At 36.8% G+C, this 20,979-nt stretch overlaps 2 protein-coding genes across 2 annotated transcripts; one reads left to right on the top strand and one right to left on the bottom strand.

Annotated features, from left to right (window-relative positions):
• Positions 1-874: 874 nt before the first annotated feature.
• LOC132011714 (olfactory receptor 51H1-like) lies at positions 875-1,825 on the bottom strand. Its single transcript, XM_059390763.1, has one exon. It carries the CDS (start codon positions 1,823-1,825, stop codon positions 875-877), a length of 951 nt encoding a protein of 316 aa, XP_059246746.1.
• A 12,964-nt stretch (positions 1,826-14,789) lies between these two features.
• Positions 14,790-15,743, top strand: LOC132011719 (olfactory receptor 51H1-like). The gene has a single exon (XM_059390775.1). The coding sequence runs from the start codon at positions 14,790-14,792 to the stop codon at positions 15,741-15,743; it is 954 nt and encodes a 317-aa protein (XP_059246758.1).
• Positions 15,744-20,979: the final 5,236 nt, after the last annotated feature.

A 20,979-nucleotide genomic window follows, 5' to 3' on the forward strand; every position in this document is an offset into this window, starting at 1 on the left:
CAATCCGTGGATTTTTCTTGGAAAAAAAAAATGTTAATGACCTACAATGGAATAGTGCTGAGTAGTAAAAAGGAATAAACTACCAGTACATACCATAAAATGAATGAATCTCACATGCATTATACTAAGAAGACAGACATGGGAGACTACGTACTGCAGGGTCCATGACACTCAAAAAAGAGAATTACAGACATGGAGAACAAGTGAGTGCTTGCCAGGGACTGGGTATGGATACAAAGGGGTAACAAGAAGGAATTTTGATGTAGTTTTTCTATATTTTGATGTCACTCGTTGTTACCTGGTTTTATGCATTTGTCAAAAGTTGATTAGAGCCATATACCAGAAACAGTGAATTTTATTGTATATAAATGTTGATAAGCTGTGGGGCTCCTAGCTGGCTCAGTTGCAAGCACGTGTGACTCTTGATCTTGGGGTCATGAGTTTAAGCCCACAAGGGAGTAGAGAAAACTTAAAGAAATAAAACTTAAAAAAATGTTGATAAACTGTTATATACCATTTTAAGGAGAATTCATATCTATCAAGCTACCTAAGATAAATTATTGTTTTCATCAAAACCATTATGCAAAGGTATATTATAACCCATTAGATTTATACTATTCAATACAGTATCTTCTAGCTACATGTGAATATTTAAATTTATATTTCAATTAGTTAAAGTAAAATTTAAATGTTCAGTTCCTTGGTTGTACTATCAAAGTTTAAAGTGTTCAATAGTTATGTGTGGCTAGTGGTTACCACATTAAACAACAGTGATTTAGAATATTTCCTTCACTGCAGGAAACTCTATTGGACAGTGCTACATTTGATACTCTTCCCTGTCTTGATTGCATCCACATGGAACTCATAGATGCCATTAAGGACCAATCCTGTCCCCACAGAACACCCGGACAATCCGCTGCCGGATCTGCTTGGTCCTAACACTGTATACAACAGGATTGAGCACAGGAGGGAGCAGCAGATAGACATTGGCCATGAGAGTGTGCACTATTGGTGACAAATGCTTTCCAAAGCGGTGAATCAGAGTCATACCAATGAGAGGCACGTAGAAGAGCAATACTGCACAGATATGAGAGAAGCAGGTGTTGAGAGCCTTGAGTCTCTCTTCTCGGGAAGCAATGCCCAGTACTGCCTGGAGAATTAGAAAGTAAGAAATCAAAAGGATCAAGGCATCTAGTACAATGATGAAGATCACAGCCAGCAGGCCATAGATGCTATTGACACGGGTGTCAGCGCAGGCAAGCCTCATGGCATCCTGATGGAGGCAGTATGCATGGGAAAGGATATTGGAGTGGCAGAAAGGTAGCCTTTTGATGAAAAAAGGCACAGGGAGCACTGCACCCACACTTCGTAGCAGGACTATTGCTCCAATCTTGCTGATGACTCCATGAGTGAGAATGGTAGCATAGTGCAAAGGGAAGTGGATAGCCACAAAGCGATCAAAGGCCATGGCAACCAGAACACCTGATTCAACTCCCCCAAAGGTATGGATAAAGAACATCTGAGTGACACAGGCATCAAGAGTTACTGAATGCCAGTTGAACCAGTGAACACTAATCATGGTGGGCATGGAAGATAGTGAAAGGCTGAGGTCAGTGGCAGCTAGCATAGCTAGAAAATAATACATAGGTTCATGGAGACTTCGCTCAACCTTGATGACAACAAGGATGATGACATTACCTAAGAATGTGGTACTGTAAAGAAGGCAGAGGGGCAAGGCCATCCAGAAGTCTTTCTCTGGCATTCCCGGAATGCCAGTCAAAGTGAAGGTCTGGTGGTTATCAGTAGTTTGGTTGAACGGTGACATAGTGGAATGAAAGTCCGACTGGGAAGAAAGAGAATAATTTGTTAAGTCAAACAGCTGCAGTTAGAATCAGTGGCAATATGTTTTGAGACAGTAGCCATAAGAAGGAGTGACTTCAATATTATTTTAATTCCTTTATGTTAACAATCTGATACAAAGACTTACTGTTCTACCCCATTAGGCAATAAATCAGTGATCATCATGTGCTAAAATATACTTTTCTTTTTTGAAAAGAAAAAAGAGAAAAAAAAAAGAGGAAAAGAAAAAACAGTATAAAAGAAAAAAAAAGAAAAAAAGTTCAATCAACACCGACACCCAGACGTTTCATCCAGAAACATTAAAGAGTTAGCTGACTTGCTCCTTGCTAAGGAAGAATTTATATTATACATTTATGTGGGTAATTAACACTGATGCCAATAACCAGAAAGGAAATGTTAGCAGCACAAATGTGACCAAGGGCTTTTCATAAACACAGATAGGCAGATGTGTATATGTGTCTGTATCTTGACTGTGATCTTAAATTGTGGTGATATAGACATTATGCTCAGTAGGACTCAGTTTTTCCACCTGCAGGATGTGGGACAGAGGAAGAAAAATACTCTTTAAGGACTATAAAGTTCTAACCTTTTGCATTCCTGGGAATGTGTAGGTACTAAAATGACCTGAACTTACAGCAGGTGGTTTCCCTGTCCCTTCATAGAGACTTCTCCTTCTCTGCATTCCATACTGCTATGAGGCTGTTCTAGTAAACTCCATCTTGAGCCAATAGAATCTGCATTTCCTACTCTGAGTAAAGCCTAGATAGACCTGTGGGCCATTCTAGATATTAACACCTAACACTTGCAGTGACAAAGATCAATATTAAAATCTTGGTGCCACACAGATCTCTTCTATTTCAATTATTTGCTATTATCTTCAAGAAGATATAGCCAAATGTGCATCTGAGCTAATCACTTTTTGCGCCTTTCTAGCCACAATTGATAAGGGGTTGGATTAAAGGAAAGGAAAAGGACTATCATGGCTCTTAACATTGTTTGAGTTATGACTCTTAGGAGAATCTGATAGTCACCCAAATAAGAATGTTCACACACACACACACACACACACACACACACACACACACACAGTTCTGCATAAAAATTAAGTGAATTTGTATATTATTGAAAAGCATCTCAGGACCCATGTTAGAGAAAATGGAATAGGAGCCTGGGTCACAACAAGGAGAAAAGTCACTGGACAAAACGCAAGGGGCAGAGAGCTCTGGATGCTTGGGCATGAATAGAGACCAGGCAGAGTTACTCCAAGTTTCGTGTAAGTCAGTGGTCTAGTTCTACACTGTCCAATATTGTAGCCGCTAGATATCTGTGCCTATTTACATTTAAATTAAATTAAATTAACATCAGTACCTTAGTTGCACTAGCCAGTTTTCAGGTGTTCAGTAACTTCATATGGTTAATGACTCTTGAATTGTGTAGTACAAATATGGAAAGTTTCCATCATTGTAGAAAGTTCTACTGAAATTTGAAAAATTGGTCCTGCAGACTACAGATTTAAAGAATACCAACATTCTAGGTGACCTCTTGACAAATCTTAGATCCAATTGGATTTGTGGGCCTCTTACCTATATACTGTATAACATGTGTCCCTTACATACTTTCTCTGTCTTTGCCTCTTTTCTGGAAACTTGAAGAAGAAAATAGCTTTAAAATTAAAGAATCTGGAAATGGATCACCTAGGTTTAAATCCTGACTCTGTGACCTTGAACAAATTACTTAATAATCTCTGCTTTATTCCTCACCTCTTTAAAATTAAAATGAAAATAATAGTATCTACCATGGGATAGTTAAAGATCACTGAGAAGTTCAATAGGGCATTTAGATGAGCACCAGGCAGAGAATCAACACTCAATAAAGGGTAGCTGTAATCAGTATTCATCTGCTATCTATAAATTTTGTAATGTTTGGTTAACTGAGAAAACTATCCCTCAAGGTGTTTATAAGCCATGGAATCTATTAATATGCTGATAAGTTTATCTACCTACCCATATATTAGTTATATATTTTGATCAAATTCTATATTACCTAAATCTCTCTATTCCTCAGCCAGTTTAGCCCAACACTGAAAATCTGTGGCTTGCAGATAGTGACTGTTGCAGTGCTCAAGATGGGAAATTCTATGGATCTGTGCTCAGGGATTCTGCACTTAACTGTGAATGCTTACTATAAAGGATATATTGGAAGCAGGTGCTGGATAAACCAGAGATGAAAGAGTGATATGCTAGTAGGAGTCATGAGTACTGACTATCAGTAAGAGGAAGAAAATAATAAAGATAATTGATTCTGAAGCACCAGAACCCCCAAACCAACACCATACTGACGATCTGAGGAGGTCAATCCCAAAGACCAGCACAGTCCTTCCAGAATTCAAGAGGAGGATTACAAACTAGGCTCTTTTATTTGTTCTTTTTCTTTTCTTTTCTTTTCTTTTTTAACTAGAGAACAGGGGATGGAGAGGGAGAGTCAGAGGGAGAGAGAGAATCTTAAACAGGTTCCACACCCAGAGGGGAACCCCACATAAGGCTTGATCTCACAACCCTGAGATCAGGACCTCAGACCTTTAACCAACTGAATTACACAAGCACCCCCAAACTAGGCTCTTGATTCCTTAAGATCTAAAGAACTCAAAAAGAGCTTTTCAGGTTTAATTAATTTATTGATTAATGGCTTCATATTTGTCAAATGCCTATTATGTACTAGGCACACCATGGTAATCAAAGGACCAAAGGAGCAACTTCTTTCCTTATCAAAGAACATATGAAAAACAAGAGCAGAAACAGGAGTGGAATGTGTGCCCGGGGTTGAATGACAACATGTTTTACAAAAGGGTCAATATGTCCAGCTTGTATCCCCAGCTGGACTCAGTCTAACTCTGTCTCTGTCAATACCAGTGACAGACCAGGGACAGAATCAAACCTAAACTTTCCTCACAGCAAAAGGTCAGGAGCTTCTGCAGCTCATGAAGCATATGTGGGGCTAGAGGTGGAGAAGAAGATAGACAACAGAAGTCTTTCTTTTCTATCACTGTGGAACTACAGTTCAATGCTCTTTCCCACCCAGGCAGCCAAGTGGAAGAGCTATTCTCTGAAGGATAGGACTGGGCATAATATACTCCTTATTAAAGTGTCTGAGCTGCAGGCTGAAGCACAGTTCTGGCCCTTGGATTTGTCCTTTGCAGGAGCCATGCACTAGTCTTTCACTTGGGGAAGGAATATATTTGCTATTTGCCTTGAGCTAGGACTGAGGGAAGTACAAAAATTTGCAGGCTTCTGTTTCTCTAATTAGCCTTTGGTAGAATAACAAACTCACCAATGAATTTTTCATATGTACAGTTCAAATTGTTATTTCTCTTTTAATGAAAAAAATGTAAAGGAAATGGAAAAATAATTCTTGCTGAAAAAATTCTTTCTGCAAATGAGGATTCTAGGCTCTTTATAGATATACAGAAATCATTTTATATGATGATGTAGAGAATGCAAAAGATAATAGGCAGGCATTTTAAATGATCTTACTCCTTTAATAATAAAAAATCTAATATTTATTAAATGCTTATTTATGTTCCAGCCTCTGTTTTTAGCTCCTTACATATACTATCTCTTCTAATGACTAAAAAAGAAATTTCTTATGAGAAAAGAACTGTTGCCAGTATGCATGAGTAAAACAAGAGTCAGAGAAGTTAATTAACTTGACTAAAATCCCCAAAATAAAACTTAAATCCAGGTGCTCCAAACATTATCCTATGAGGTTCTATTTAGTCCTATAGGAGATGATAAGCTTTTAGCCACAGGGACAACTTTTGTCATCAAATTCAAAGCCCGGACCAAACAGTACACTGGGCTTAACAGACCTGACCTCCTCCATGCCCACCATTCTGTCCTAAACTCTAAATATTTCTCTGTGAAGATAAAGATAAAAATTATTTCTCCATAACTACAGTCCCCTCCATTCTGTGAAAGCGTCCTCAGAGAAAGCACTACCTGGGCCTCAGTCTGTCTCCCAACTCAACCAAAGCCTAGTCTGGGAGATGAGAGTCGCTTTTGATGCTGGCCCCAAAGCAGTACAGCCAGAGATTTAAAACCAGCAACATCCTAATCCAGAATTCCCTCTGAAGTGATCCTCTAGAGGCAAAGAATCAGTACCTGGAGATGTCCCCAGGGCCAACAGCTATAATGACTAAGCCTTCTGGGCATTTTGCTCTTCTTTGTCTTGATCAGAGAGGACCTAGTTTTTTCTAATTCAAACCTGGGATGGCAACCATCCAAATACAGACTTCGCCTCAGTCCTTTGTGAAAGGTGGTACCTCACTAGCTATACCAAAATGCAAATATACGTTAGTGACTAATCTTTAACATTATCTCTAATGTTAAAGAAAGAGAGGAATGTTAAAGAGAGAGAGGAATAGAGGAAGGAAGGAACAAAGAAAAAAAAAAAGAAAGCCATCAAGAAAGAAAAAAAAGATAAAATGTAAAAAAATAGTTCATTAAAGAATACACGTTCTAGTTGGGATTCTCTCATTGCTTCCTCAGCTTCCCAGTAAAGCCTTTCAGTGCTGTGGTCTGTAGTCTCTGTTTCCATGTACTTCCCATTCTATTTGCAGTTCACTCTAGTGAGAGTGTTTTCCCATACCACTGAAAGCATCTTTGCGGGCATCATCAACGGCCTGCTTATTGCTAAACCCAGAGAATATTCCTCACCCTACTCTCCTTTCAGCAGGATTCAGAACAGTGGAAAACTGACTCTATTAAGTTACTTTTATTACTGATTTTTTTTGGGGGGGGGGGGGTGACACCAGGTTTTCCTCCTGTTTTAATTTCCACTCTTTAGTATCCTTTACTTTGATGGCTTATCTTCCTCCTACATCACTAAATGTTACTGTGTCTCTAATTTGTTTTTTTGCCCTATACTTTAATCCCACTCTCACTGAATGATATTATCAAATCCTATTGATTTAATCTCTCTATGTATCGATTACCCTCAAAAGCATATCTTCAGGCCTGAATTCTGTCTTGAGCTCCAGAACAATTCCTACTTGATCATTCCATGTGGATATCAAATAGGAAACTTAAATTTTCCTTTTAAGGAAGGAAAAGGAAATACTTTTCTCTTAAGGAAAGTATTCAGCATAGTGAATACTGTAAAACAAAAACAAAACTTCTTTCTATGTGCTCATAGTTAATTTTAATAAATCACACTAACCATACCACAATCCACCCAGTTGCCCAAACAAAAATTCCAGATCTTTTCTTCCCTTCTTTATATTTAATCCCTTACCAAGGACTATTGAGTCCAAACCAAAATATATTTCACATACTTCAAATTCCCTTCATCTTCACTTCTATCATGCCAGCAAGGTTACCATGACCTCTTGTAGAATAGAGCAGTAGTTTCCTTATGATTTTTTAAAATTTGCTCTTTTATTTGCTTTACTTTGTTATAGTATGATTTATAAATCATAGAATTGATCCATTTTAAGGATACAATTTGATGAATTTTAGTAAATTTATATAATTGTGAAACTATTATCCCAAAACAGTCCTAAAACTTCCATTACATAAAATGACTCCTTGATGGTGGTTTGAGGTCAGCCCAGGGTCTGTCTCCAGCTCCAAGAAATCAGAGATATGCTCTCTATTTTTATAGTTTGCCTTTACTAGAAATTTCATATAATTGGAATCATAAACTATATTGTCTTTTGTGTCTGGCTTCTCCCAGTTAATATAATGTTTTGAGTTTTATACATTGCTAAATATATTCATAGCTTGCTCCTTTTTCTTCCTGAGTAGTATGTCATTATATAAGTAAAATATATTTATTTACTCATTTGGTAGTTGAAATACATTCGGGTTGTTTATCACTTTTGACTATTATGAAAAATGTTGTTACAAACATTAGCATATAGTCTTTGTATGGACATGTTTGGGCAGATACCTAGAAAAGGAATTACTGGGTAGTATGGTAGGTGTTTCTCTAATTTGGAAGAAAATGCCCAGCTGCTTGTGGCTGAATCATTTTAAACTCACATCACCATTGTATTAGGATTCCAGTTTAATGTAACTATTGATTTGGTTAGATTTACATCTGTCATATTGATATTTGTTTTTTGTATGATTCGGTCTTTTTTGGTTCTTTTTTCCTTTATTGTCTTCTATCATGTTAAAGATTTTTATTGTACTGTTTTAAGGGTTGACTGCCTTTTTTTTTTTTTTCTCCCAGAACTTTGAATATGCCATTTGACTGCTTTCCAGCTTCCTTTTTCTTTTTTTTCCTGATAAAAAGTCAGGAATTATTTCAAGCTTTTTAGCCTGTAACTTGATTAGCCATTTTCTTCAGCCATTATCAGTCTTGGGTTTTTGGCAGTTAGATTATGATGTTTCTATGTGTTAATATCTTTATACTTATTCTAATTAAGGTTTCTTGAGCTTTTTAACATTGTGTATCTTCAAATATTGATTCTGTTACTTTGCTCTCTTTTTCTGGACCTACCAATATACATAGGTTGGATTGTCAATGTTGCCCCACAAATATCTGAGACTCTGTTTTGCTTCAGTATTTTTTCTCTATATTATCTGAACTTGAGACTTCTCTATTTGTCTTCAAGTTCACAGATTCTTCCTTCCCCTTCCTCAACTCTGCTGAATTCATGTATTGATTTTTTTTAACTTCAGTTTATTTTTTTCTTTTCTTTTTTTAAAATTTTTCATTTTTTCAGCATAACAGTATTCATTATTTTTGTACCACACCCAGTGCTCCATGCAATCTGTGCAATCTGTGCCCTCTCCAATACCCACCACATGGATCCCCAACCTCCCACCCCCCCGCCCCTTCAAAACCCTCAGATTGTTTTTCAATCTCTCATGGTTCACTTCAGTTTATTATAAAGAATTTAAAAATTTTTTTTCTTTCTTTCCTGTGGTTTCCTTTCCTATATGGAGTTCCCTTATTCATTCAATAATTTACCATTTGTATTTTCTTTAATTACTTGAACACAGTTTTCTTTAATTCTTTGAAGGCATTTGAATTTTTGAATCATTTGAATCATTTATCTGCTAAAATAAACATGTGGGTCCTTTAAGAGCCAGATTCTATTAATTACTGTTTTTCTTTATTTTGGTCCAAGCTTTCCTATTTCTTTGAAAGTCTCAGAGGTTTTTTGTTTTGTTTTGTTTTGTTTTTGAAAGTTAAATGTCTTAAATATTATAGCATAGCCACCCTAGGTTCTTAATTGTTTTTTAAAGGGTTGCTGTGTTTTGTTATTCTTTTCTTTGTGTTAACTTTTAGTAACTTGTCAATTTAAACTGTGGCATTCACATTCCCACAAGAAATCTCTCTTGCTAAGTACAGCCACTGATATGTCTTCTCAGATTATGTTTATTTCATTTATCAGCCTGACTTCTAGGAGTTGCCCATGTGTCTGCCCATCTTGGTGACATCCCAATGAACCTTAAGCCAGAAACACTTTGGTGATTGATCTGCATGTTATTTGGGAAGCATGCTTATTCAATTAATTCTCAAATACCCAATTACTTTTACTTTCTAACAGGTTTTCTTAGGTTTCACCAACATGTTTGTAGTTTCTTAGAAAGCCAGTGGTGCATACAAAGCTACTGAGCCCTTCCGTGACAATTTCCAGGTTCTTGCTGTTGAATTTCTCTCTGGAGCCCTAACTGCAAACTGAAACTACCGAAGTTGTGTTTAATTCCTAAGAAGTTTGCCTGTTTTAGCTACAAAGGCTCTTTTTTTTTTACCTTTTCTCTCCACCTCAAGTTGAGGCTGTGCACTGGCAATACCACTGTTGGTTTTTAGCAGACTCCAACCTGGTAAAACTACTCAGCAAAAAAAAAAAATAAAAATAAAAGGCAGGAGTGAGAGAATAGTGTCCTTACCTGCAGCTATGGCAGAAACACCTTTTTCTGATGGAAAACACGATATTATGTTTGATGCTGATATAAATAGCCAAGTAGAGGGTAAAAACTTTATGGTAAGGAAGAGTGATAAAAAAAAAAAAATTGTTGCAATGTTGTTCTTGAGGAGATACGGGAAAAATATAGTGCAAAACTGGAAGGAACGGCTTTAGGAAAGAGCATGAATATTTTATCTAACTTATATAAGGTAACCGAGAAATTAGCATACATTTGACTCTCCTGGTTAGAAGAGTAAATGTAATTTAGGGCACGGGATATTTTTTTCTGATTGTTTTAATTTTCTTAATGAAGTAGGAAGTGAAGTCAGCAACAAAGAATAAGGATTTGGGTAAAATGTAAGGGAGTAGGAGAAGAGTCATTCATTAAGTATAATCGAAAGCACAGAAGGAGTTATGTGAGCTATTTGGTATGAGTCAACATGGTTGCGTGATTTCCTCTAGCACACTGGGCTGTGTAAACTCAGATGGTGACATTAAGGACTAGCTGGACTTAACCAGAAGTCCTTTATAACAGATGACAAGGGAATGTCGAATGAATAGGAAGTTTCATGACTTTCTCTAAGATCAAACAGCTGAAAATTAAACCTGGTTTTAAGCAAGGTATATCAGACTTCAAAGTTTCTACTCTTTCTGCTAAAATTTTCCATTTTGTATCTGGAAAGGCAGATCCTTGATAATGTAGAGTTCCAGATAAGAGGAAATTCTGATTGTTAGGATAATCTGGAAGTCCATCTGGAAGAGGTTAGGCTACAAGCAGCATCAGTTTCTATAGATATGAATGAGGCAAATCATAATGTCCTCAGAGGAGTTAGGCCACCAGTTAAAAGACTCAGAAAGTTTGCAACAAGCACTTTGTGTGTGTGTATTTCTGTTTATAAAAGTACTTGTAAGAGACTGGAAAGCATTAGCACTCTCACAAACTTGAAAATGCTTAAGGGCAAAGACTTACTTTGTCTTTTAACTCCTTATCCTTAATGGTTTGGGATGTTTAAAGATAGTTTAAAAAGAATAAAAACTCATCTATAGAAATTATACATACACACATATCACATGTAGGATCATGTAAAACTAATAAATATATATACATCATAGATTTCTAAACATAGTCACAAACTCTTATGTAATAATATACAGAAACACTTATCATAAAGTACTGGTTCTGTTTTTTGAATAGGTGGTCTCCTATAGGTTATAAAACATATTGGGAAAGAAATGGGTTTAGAAATCAAAAATGCAATAAAATAAAAAATACAATAAAACAAACTTCTCTAATACATTCTCTAATGTGCCTGGGAAAAAAGCATCATCATAAGAATTATTTATATCTGGCTTTTGCTTTCTGTTGTTATATGTAAATATGCCTATGAAGGAAAATAAATGAGATCAAAAGGGGCATGAAGAGGTGATGGATAGGGTCTGTGGATAATTTAAGGACCCAACACACAAAAGCACACGTTGATGGAATAACTAGCTGTTTCTATAATTTTGAGAATTACCTCAATGACGAAAAACTTCATTACAGAAAAATTCATTAAAACAAATTAAAGAAGTTATATTTAATAGATTTAAATAACAGCTCAGGAAATCAAAGAGTACAACAAATTCAGAGAACTTTGTTCTCTATGTTTCTGATGGAGAGTCAGGCAACCCTTCTCTCCATTCCAGAACAACAGTAGACTCCAGCCCTATTTCAGGGTAAATCACAACACTAAGTCATCATTGAAACTGAGACTGGTTTTGGAGTTAGAAGACCTGGATCAACATCCGGCTGGAAGCCTAGAACTTATTTAGTGGTTCAACATGAGACAAATTGTTTTTTATATATTTATATTTATTTACATATTTAATATGTATTTATTACATAATAGGGTTTTTTTTTATATAATATGTATGCATGTGTGTGTAAGAGAGAAGAAGCTTCTTCTTCAAACTTGGCTGACAGAATGCAAATAAAATGAAAAAAATTTTTGAGATTTGTTGGCAAAAGAAAGGACAGTTTGACAGATGAAGGAAGGGTTTAGACTCCTTCAGGAAATCATGACAGAATAGCCCAGAGGCTAACAACACCCCTGAGGGATGTTTTCAGAGGAGTTGTGAAATTGTTATAGAGTTGTGATAGTTCCAGACACCCCCAGAGGTTTGAGAAGTCTTCATAAGTGCTCTGTTTGCTAACCTCAGTAAAAGGAAGGAAGCCAGATTAATTCTGAACTGAAGCACAGAGGTTGATACCGGTAATAAATTAATCTTAAAATATTTTTACATGCCTTCTACATGGCAAGCACTGTGTGGAATTATTTATGTACATTATTTCATTAGATCATCATTGAAATTCTAGTGAGGGAAATAATAATAGCAGATGACAAGAGTCTAGGTAAGAAAAAATAAGTGGAAATAGGTGGAAAAAATAAGTATACATGTTGTTATTAGGGACAGAAGAAGACATATATCACAGGGGAGGACCTAGTGCATGGAAAGAATAAAAAGAAGATCGGATGGAAGTACAGGAACTGGGGGCTAGAAAAAGAGGGTGCTGAATGTTAGAGACAATGAAAAAGAGAAAGGGGAGAAGAGATAGGAATGAGAAAAAAAGAAGATGAGGTAAAACACATTTGGATTAAGAAAAACAGTCAAAATCACTGGAAACAAGAATCGGGAAAACAAGAATCATTATGTCCATAGAACAACTGTACTTCTACAGGCCCTGGGGACTTCAACAATATCAAAGATTTTTCAAGTCTTTCCCAGAAAAACATCCATGTGGAATGAGTGAACCAGTTCTTCCCAAGTGAAAACCATCAGAATTGCCTGAGATGAGGGGTCAGCAGACCCAAACATGTGAAGGACTCTCCCTTAACACAGAAAGAATTTAAAAAGCCCCTTGCTCAAGGAGCAGCTGAAGGGTTAGACAGACAACACAATGTGCTTTGTTTAGATTTGAGCATTCTAATATATTGTGAGAGAGACGTGGAGTTTGTTTGCAGCACATAACACAACCTTTGTAAGTGGACGATACTATCTCTCAAGGATTCCTTGATGTCCAAGAGATCAGAATCTGAAAAAAAAAAAAAAAAAAAAAAAAAAAAAAAAACTTTTTCATAGTGCTGTCTCCCAAACAGCAATTCCTCAACTCACAGCAACACAGGAGAAAGGAGCAGAGAAGACTACCTGGTCATGTGTATATGGCAAGTTCTTGAGATTTTTCTTTCTCCTTTCCCATAAGAGGCACCTAGGAGAGAATAAAGACACCATGATATCTTTCAAAGGCTCCTCATTTAAGGTTTTTTTTTTTTTTTTTAAATCTGTGCTATTTTAGAAAAAGATATTTTTCTCTTGGTTAATAATTCCCAACCCACATGCAAAAAATCAGGGAGGAGTTTGAGGATTTGTAAGACTTCTAAAAAACAAAATGATATTCAATCACTCTCATTAATTAATTTTTTTTCATTCCCTCATTTAACATATTAACACAACAACACATACTATTTTATTCCTTCATTTAAGCAGATACTAATATATGCCTAATATGTGGTCTATTAAGTGATGAGCATACAACTCTTCCTTTCTTTTGGGGAGTTTAACTTCTAGCAGGCAAGTGGGTAATTAAACAAATACTCATGCAATATTTAACTATTTCTACTTAGGAGAAGGAAAAGCCCAGAATGTGAAAACAACATAGTTATGACTTAAGGACTCTTAAATCACTCTGAGAACTTGGAAAAGGGTCACTTGGGAAGGACAGAAAGGCTTTGATAGGCAAAGAGGAATTGTTTGAGCGGTGAAGAAAGGTATAAAAAAAATATGTGGAAATCCTGTTTCAGAAAGTATCTCAGTGGGATCCAGGCACTTAAACACTGCAACTCTGGCTGGACTGAAGAGACCAAAGGGGAGAGATAGGATGTGAGTTGGTGCAGGAGCAGTAGATAGGAGTAGGAGCTGAATTGTGCTGTTATCTTGAGGGCTAAGGTAAGGATTTGAGACTCTGTTCTAGGTACAATATAAACCCTTAAATGACACTTTGCTTGTGATGAATAAATCATACTCCAAATCTAAAGAGTTTATTCAGGCTTCAGAATGAAGAATTACTGGCATGGGCACTACAAGATGGAGGATAATCAGGGAGCCTGGGAGAAACGGGTTATACTATGTATTGACTGTACCAAAGACAGAGAGGGGATACTTATTTTGTATGTTTTGGAGGCAAGTGTGAAATTGGTTAAACGTTGGTTTGATGAAGGAAGAGGTTTTAAGAATGACCTCAAGTTTCCAGTACATTAGGTGACTCTCAAATTAAAAATCCTGTAAGGGGCTACTCTCATAACCTATGTGTGGTTCTTTCTGGGCCACCTTTATTACGGGTTCCTTGCTACTTTAAAATGAAGTTATGCAATGAATCTTGGAACACTGAAAAAATAAAATTTAAAAAAATAAAAAATAATAAAATGAGGTTATGGAAAATTATAAATTATTAAAATTTATGAAGATTAAATATTAATTTGAAGAGTTTTGTCACTAATGTGTTATTTAAAAATGTTGGCCATTATAAATACAGTGACACAGATGCAAAGGCATGTGGAAAAATACACACACATATATGTATACTATATATATGTGAGCATGTAAGACTATATGTGTGTGAATATACACACATAGATTTGTCTGAATATGGGTTTGTGATGGCAGTGGAATTGTGTGTAGGTATTTGTGTGGTAGTAGTGATGTGAGTTTAGTGGATTTTTTGATTATTTAGCAAAATGCTTTACACTATTAAGCCCTTGGGTCCCGCTGCTTCATCTTATGTGATTATCTAGGAAGCAAAGGGACAAAGTGATTAAAAAAAACCTCCTAGACTCTGTTTTCAACATAACTGCCTCCCCCGGCTGTTTCTCTTCTATATTCATAAAACCATTTACCTATCTTCTATGAAAATATATTTTCAATTTAGGAGCTACAAGCCAAGTGGGAGAGTCCAGCTTCCCCCAACAGCGACAACATGACAATGAACTCAAATGCATCACAGGCCAACCATCACAGTTTCATTTTAACAGGTATCCCTGGGATGCCAGATAAAAATGCATGGATGGCCTTTCCCTTGGGATTTCTCTACACACTAACTCTCCTGGGAAATGGTACCATTTTGGTTGTCATCAAGGTAGATGAGAGTCTCCATGAGCCTATGTACTACTTCCTCTCCATCTTGGCTCTCACTGATATTAGTCTCTCCATGTCCACCTTGCCCTCCATGCTCAGCATCTTCTGGTTTAATGCCCCTGAAATTCCCTTTGATGCGTGCATTACACAGATGTTTTTCATCCATGGATTTGGAGTGGTAGAATCAGGAGTTTTAGTGTCCATGGCCTTTGACAGATTTGTGGCCATCCGAGACCCATTACGCTATGCTTCTGTCCTCACCCATGGCATCATTGGAAAGATTGGAATAACTGTCCTCATCCGGGCAATCTGTGTAGTCTTCCCTGTTCCCTTCCTTATAAAGCGGCTACCGTTTTGCCGTTCCAATGTCTTGTCTCATTCATACTGTCTCCACCAAGATGCAATGCGGCTAGCCTGTGCCAGCACCCGCATTAACAGTCTCTATGGACTCATCATAGTCATCTTCACATTGGGGCTGGATGCCCTCATCATTCTCTTTTCTTATGCGCTCATCTTAAAGACTGTGCTGGGCATTGCTTCCAGAGATGAAAGGCTCAAAGCCCTCAACACCTGCCTCTCTCACATCTGTGCTGTGCTCCTCTTCTATATTCCTCTCATTGGTGTCACCATGATCCACAGATTTGGGAAGCATTTGTCACCAGTAGTCCACACACTCATGGCCAATATCTATCTGTTACTCCCCCCTGTACTCAATCCCATTGTCTATAGTGTGAAGACCAAGCAGATACAAAGGCGGATCATAAACATGTTCCAGAGGAAAATGAACAGGACCTAGAAAAATGGAGTCAAGTATAAGGTGCAACAGTTTCAGCAGTTTCAATGCAGCCAAATTATGTACATCTAGTAAAATGCAAGGGTGGGTAAAAGGCTAGTAAAAGGCTTGTGGGTGATGATACAACACTAGTCATTCTTGTTCTGTATATACTCCATTTTGAAATGTACACATTTCGATATCTGGTATCACATACAAAATCTAATTTAATTAAACTATAATTTTCTTCTTTTAAACTAGAGATGAGCATCAGTAATGATAAATTATCACCTGCTTATCTAGATAACACTTATGGGTATTTACTCATATAACATGAAGTAATATTCTTTCTTTAATTATCAGTTAAATAATATTTACATAGAGAAGGATTCTGGAAGCCCAATAGCACTACTGAAGGGTTGGGTCTCTCAGATATTGTTTTGTTTTGTTTTTTCTTTAAAATAGAGCAAAGGAAACTGTTACAAAATCAAATAGCATTTAAGTTTTGGTATTTATGGAGTAAAGTAAATAACAAAATTAAAACAGACACGTCTGTGATTATTTAATTTACTCCTTTTCTTTTAAGGAATATCACTTCTTTACAGATTTGTAGTAGTCCTAGTTTTCTGCCACATGCTTAGTAGAATAATGGGTGTTTTGTCTTTACTCTTTTGACCCAGTATGAGTAAGGTATATTTTGCTGTGTACTAGAGGATCCAACAAAACTTGACCAAGTAAAATTACTCCTGGGCATTTTATGAGGACTAGTAAAAACTTTCAGCACTGAGAAAAAGTTTAAGAAAACAGTGAGGGTGGCGGGTAAGGAGATGGGGTAACTGGGTGATAGACATTAAGGAGGGTACTGGATGTAATGAGCACTGGGTGTTTTATGCTAGTGATGAATATGTAAATGTTACCCCTGAAATTAATAGTATACTCTATGTTAATTAAATTAAATTTAAATAATTTTTTTTTTTTTTTTAAAGAAAGCAGTAGGGGCGCCTGGGTGGCTCAATGGATTAAGCCGCTGCCTTCGGCTCAGGTCATGATCTCAGGGTCCTGGGATCGAGTCCCGCATCGGGCTCTCTGCTCAGCGGGGAGCCTGCTTCCTCCTCTCTCTCTGCCTGCCTCTTTGCCTACTTGTAATCTCTCTCTGTCAAATAAATAAATAAAATCTTAAAAAAAAAAAAGAAAAGAAAAGAAAGCAGTAAACACATGTGTTGAGGATGAGTATGTCAAATGCAATGTGTCTTTGCATTGATGCTGGTTCCTGTTTTAAGTATTTTATTAATCATGAAACAATGAATTTGCTGGGAGAATTACTTGTTCCTTCAATGAATATGCATTTAAACCTAATGAAATCATAACCAGTCATGATGCTAGACCTGGAAATACAGAGGAAAATGTACTAATTTACTGCTTAATCCTTGGCACAGTTCTCGGAAAAGAAATATATATACAAGTCAAGTAGGTATTACACTTCAGTATCACATTTATTAATAGTAATGGATAATGCTATTTTCCTTTAAATACCTTTTTTAAAAAAAGATTTTATTTATTAAGAGAGCAAGAGCAAGCAGGGGGATGGGGCAGGGGGAAAGAGTGAGAGAAAGAATCCCAAGGAAGACTCCACACTGAGGATCCCCACACAAGGTTCAAGCTCTCAACACTGAGATCATGACCTGAGCCAAAATCAAGAGCTGGACACTGAGCTAACTGAGCTACCTAGGTGCCCCTGCCTTTATATATCTTAATATCCTTGCAACAATCTTTGAGAGTAGGTGTTAGCAACATTTTACACACGGGGAAATAAGTTTTAGAGTAAAGTAACTTGCTCAAGTTAAATAGTTTTTTTAAGTGTCAGAACTAGATTTAAATTTGGATCTGTTGATTTTAAAGCCTGTAAAGTGAAACTTAATCCATGTCTCAGGGTTTCCTAGGCTTGCAAGCAAATTCCATGAAGAGGGAATGAAGGAGTGATTCTAAGACACAGCTGCATGAGAGATAAACTATTAATCAATATTGTCAAAACCTTATGGAAGAAGTTCATCTTGCCAAGACGGAAGTAAACAATGGGAATTACTTCAAAATGGTTGGTTGGTATAGAAGGCAAATATCAGCCAAGGCTTCAGTATCGATACCATCTAAATGAAAAACATGAATCCCATAAAGGACACTTTATAATCAGTTAGCCTACAAGGAGAAAAAAAATATATAACTTTGATTTGTATGTAAATTTATCTCAGTCTTCAAAAACGTTTATTTTTATTAATGTGTTACCATATATAATTATTCAATAAATAAATATAAAAGATAAATATGTTAGAGAGTGTCCTTTTTTCTTTTTTCCTTATACAGATATACAACCAAAAACTTGAAAACTACCACTCCAGACTAAGGATAAAAGAGAACTACCATAAGAGGTCTTTACAAAGTTCACATACTGTGATTTAAGAGGGAAGTAGCTGAAAGTGCCCTTTGAATACCATGATTCTTTGATTCTTTGGTGGGACCATGAAGTGGCAAGATCAAAAGTCTAAATTCTTTACCAGCAATCGACTCACATACTCCACACGTTCACTGTGCAATCCCACCTCTGATTCCTAGAGTCTGGCTTTTGTGCCCATTAATATATGGAAGGTATGTTTTCCATGGCTCCAATCTCTTTCTAACAAATCAAGTACTTTCCACCTCAACCCTCCCTCAGTTTAAATTATTTGGGCAAATTACAAATATTTACCATCCCCTGCTTTTTAATCTCTTCGCTGATTTCATGACATCTCACATGTCCTACTGCTACCTCCTGTTTCTTCACCTGCTTTCACTTCTTTGTCTCCAACAGGATGTGGGTATTTCTCAGTTTCCCCCATGTCACTCTACTACCTCAGTAAATCTCTTCTGCTAAGATGACATTCACGTTAATGGCTTTAAAATACAACCCAATGGATCTCTCTCTCTCTCTCTTCTCTCCCTCATGATCTAATTGCTCATTCTTTTTTTAATTTTATTTATTTATTTGACAAAGGTCACAAGCAGGCAGAGAGGCAGGCAGAGAGAGAGAAGGAAGCAGGCTCCCAGGTGAGCAGAGAGCCTGATGTGGGGTTTGATCCCAGGATCCTGGGATCATGACCCAAGCTGAAGGCAGAGGCTTCAACCCACTGAGCCACCCAGATGCCCCTAATTGTTCATTATTAATTGCCCTTGCATAATCTCTATGTGGAGTCCTTTTTTAAAGATTTATTTATTTATTTCAGAGAGAGAGAGAGAGAGAGAGACAGCACATAGAGGGGGAGGGGCAGAAGGAGAAAGAGATCTCAAGCAGAACATGGAGCTCAGTGTAGGACTCCATCTCACAACCCTGAGATCATGACCTGACCTGAAATCAAGAGTTGGACATTTAACCAACTGAACCATCCAGGTGTCCCTGCTCTTGTGGAGTTTTTTTATATACCTCAATTACCTTAGAATCTTTTTTTTTTTTAACCGTAGAATCTTTAACACTTGCTCTTTCCTACAGTAATCACGTCCTAGTTCTTTAACACTTGCTCTTTCCTACAGTAATCACGTCCTAGTTCTTTCTTTAAAGGTATAAACATGCTCTGTTTATATTACATTCAAAAATTACAGACACATATTCAGAAACTCAGTACTTGATTCTTTCTTTGATTTGCATGTGTCATCAACGCCCACAATAATCAATCTGGTTTGGTCCTCTTGCAAAAGTAGGATGCAGTTTTTTGGTCAAATTAAGGAGTAGAATGAGGAGAGAGCCTTTCTAAGGAGGAAGAAAATAGCACAGAAGACAATGTGTCAAACTACATGTTTAACTACATCTTAAAATAAGCTGCCATAGAAAAATTTAATTTGAATTATCATGTAGCCCTATGTCTAATTCAAACACATAGAATAGATGTTTTACTTAAGAATAAAAGATGAATCTTATTTTTTTCTACTAAATCAGTATTTTGCAAATTGTATGTGGTAAATTAATTTTGAGCTTTTTTTTTCTTAATTCAGTTCAAGCCAGCCCATTCTCTCCCTGCCCCTCTAACTGGTCCTGCTCTTCCTCCCCTTGTCACACCAGAAGCCACAATCACACTCCAAGTACACCCTGTTTGCCTTCCTGGGAAACCCCAAATTCTACCCACTCAGATCAGGAAAAAGAAATTGCACCCATACAATTTTATTGTATTGTATACAAAACCATATGCTTTGGTGACACTGCAAAGTCAAATTGTTATAAAAATTTTCAAATTTTCTGCCTTTCCTTACTTGCCCATCACAGGCAAGTAACAGACTGGACATGACACTTTTCCTCAAAGGGATGCTGTAATACCAAATAAAATAACATGTAAAAGGCTCCGGCAGTGTGTCTTTTTGCTTAGTGGGCAGTCTACAACTATAAGTTCTCTTATTCCCTTATCTTCAATATTCTTAGACACTCTTTATAATTGAACAGAACCTCATGTTTACCAGTAGTTGTACTCATATGATTAAACTTAATTTCATAACCACACTGGATTTCCAGGTAAGAGAATACCTAGTGTCACACACAGAAAAGCTAAACTTTACCCTTAATCTTTTGATCTCAAGTTATACAACATAGTTGGCCCCTGCTCCATTGTACACATTAATATTCGTAATCCTAAAATTTGATCATTTTTCTGATTCATGTCTTAATAAAGTATCATCCCCAGGTGTTCTCTTATTATTTAATGAGTATAGTTCATTTCTCCCCTTTTAAGCAAATGGAGGTCATTCCTAATTCTTGAGTGAGAATGTTAAATTAATTTAGTGAGCTTTAATTTAAAAGGTGTTGAACTCATGGCCTATTTGAGTTCAGGAGAGTTATTTAAAAATTGAATTAATAATATTCCCTGCCTTCAGGTGTTATATGCCAAAAATGCAGGGCTATAGGACAGTACACTGAACAGTTCCTATAAATGTCACTCTTCCTATACTAAGCAAAGAACAACTTGGCACAGGAAAAGGAAAATATGCTCTGAAAGCAGGGAAATGTCTCTTTTTTTAAGATTTTATTTATTTATTTGACAGAGAGAGAGATCACAAGTAGGTGGGTGGGGGGCGGGGAGCAGACTCCCCACTGAGCAGAGAGCCTGATACGAGGCTCTATCTCAGGACCCTGAGATCATGACCTGAGCCAAAGGCACAGTCTTAACCCACTGAGCCTCCCAGGCACCCCAGCAGAGAAATCTCTTTTTGTCTAATTCAAATCACACAGAAAACATGAAAAAGATAA

This window comes from Mustela nigripes, chromosome 1 (assembly GCF_022355385.1).
Source record: "Mustela nigripes isolate SB6536 chromosome 1, MUSNIG.SB6536, whole genome shotgun sequence".
NCBI lineage: Eukaryota > Metazoa > Chordata > Mammalia > Carnivora > Mustelidae > Mustela > Mustela nigripes.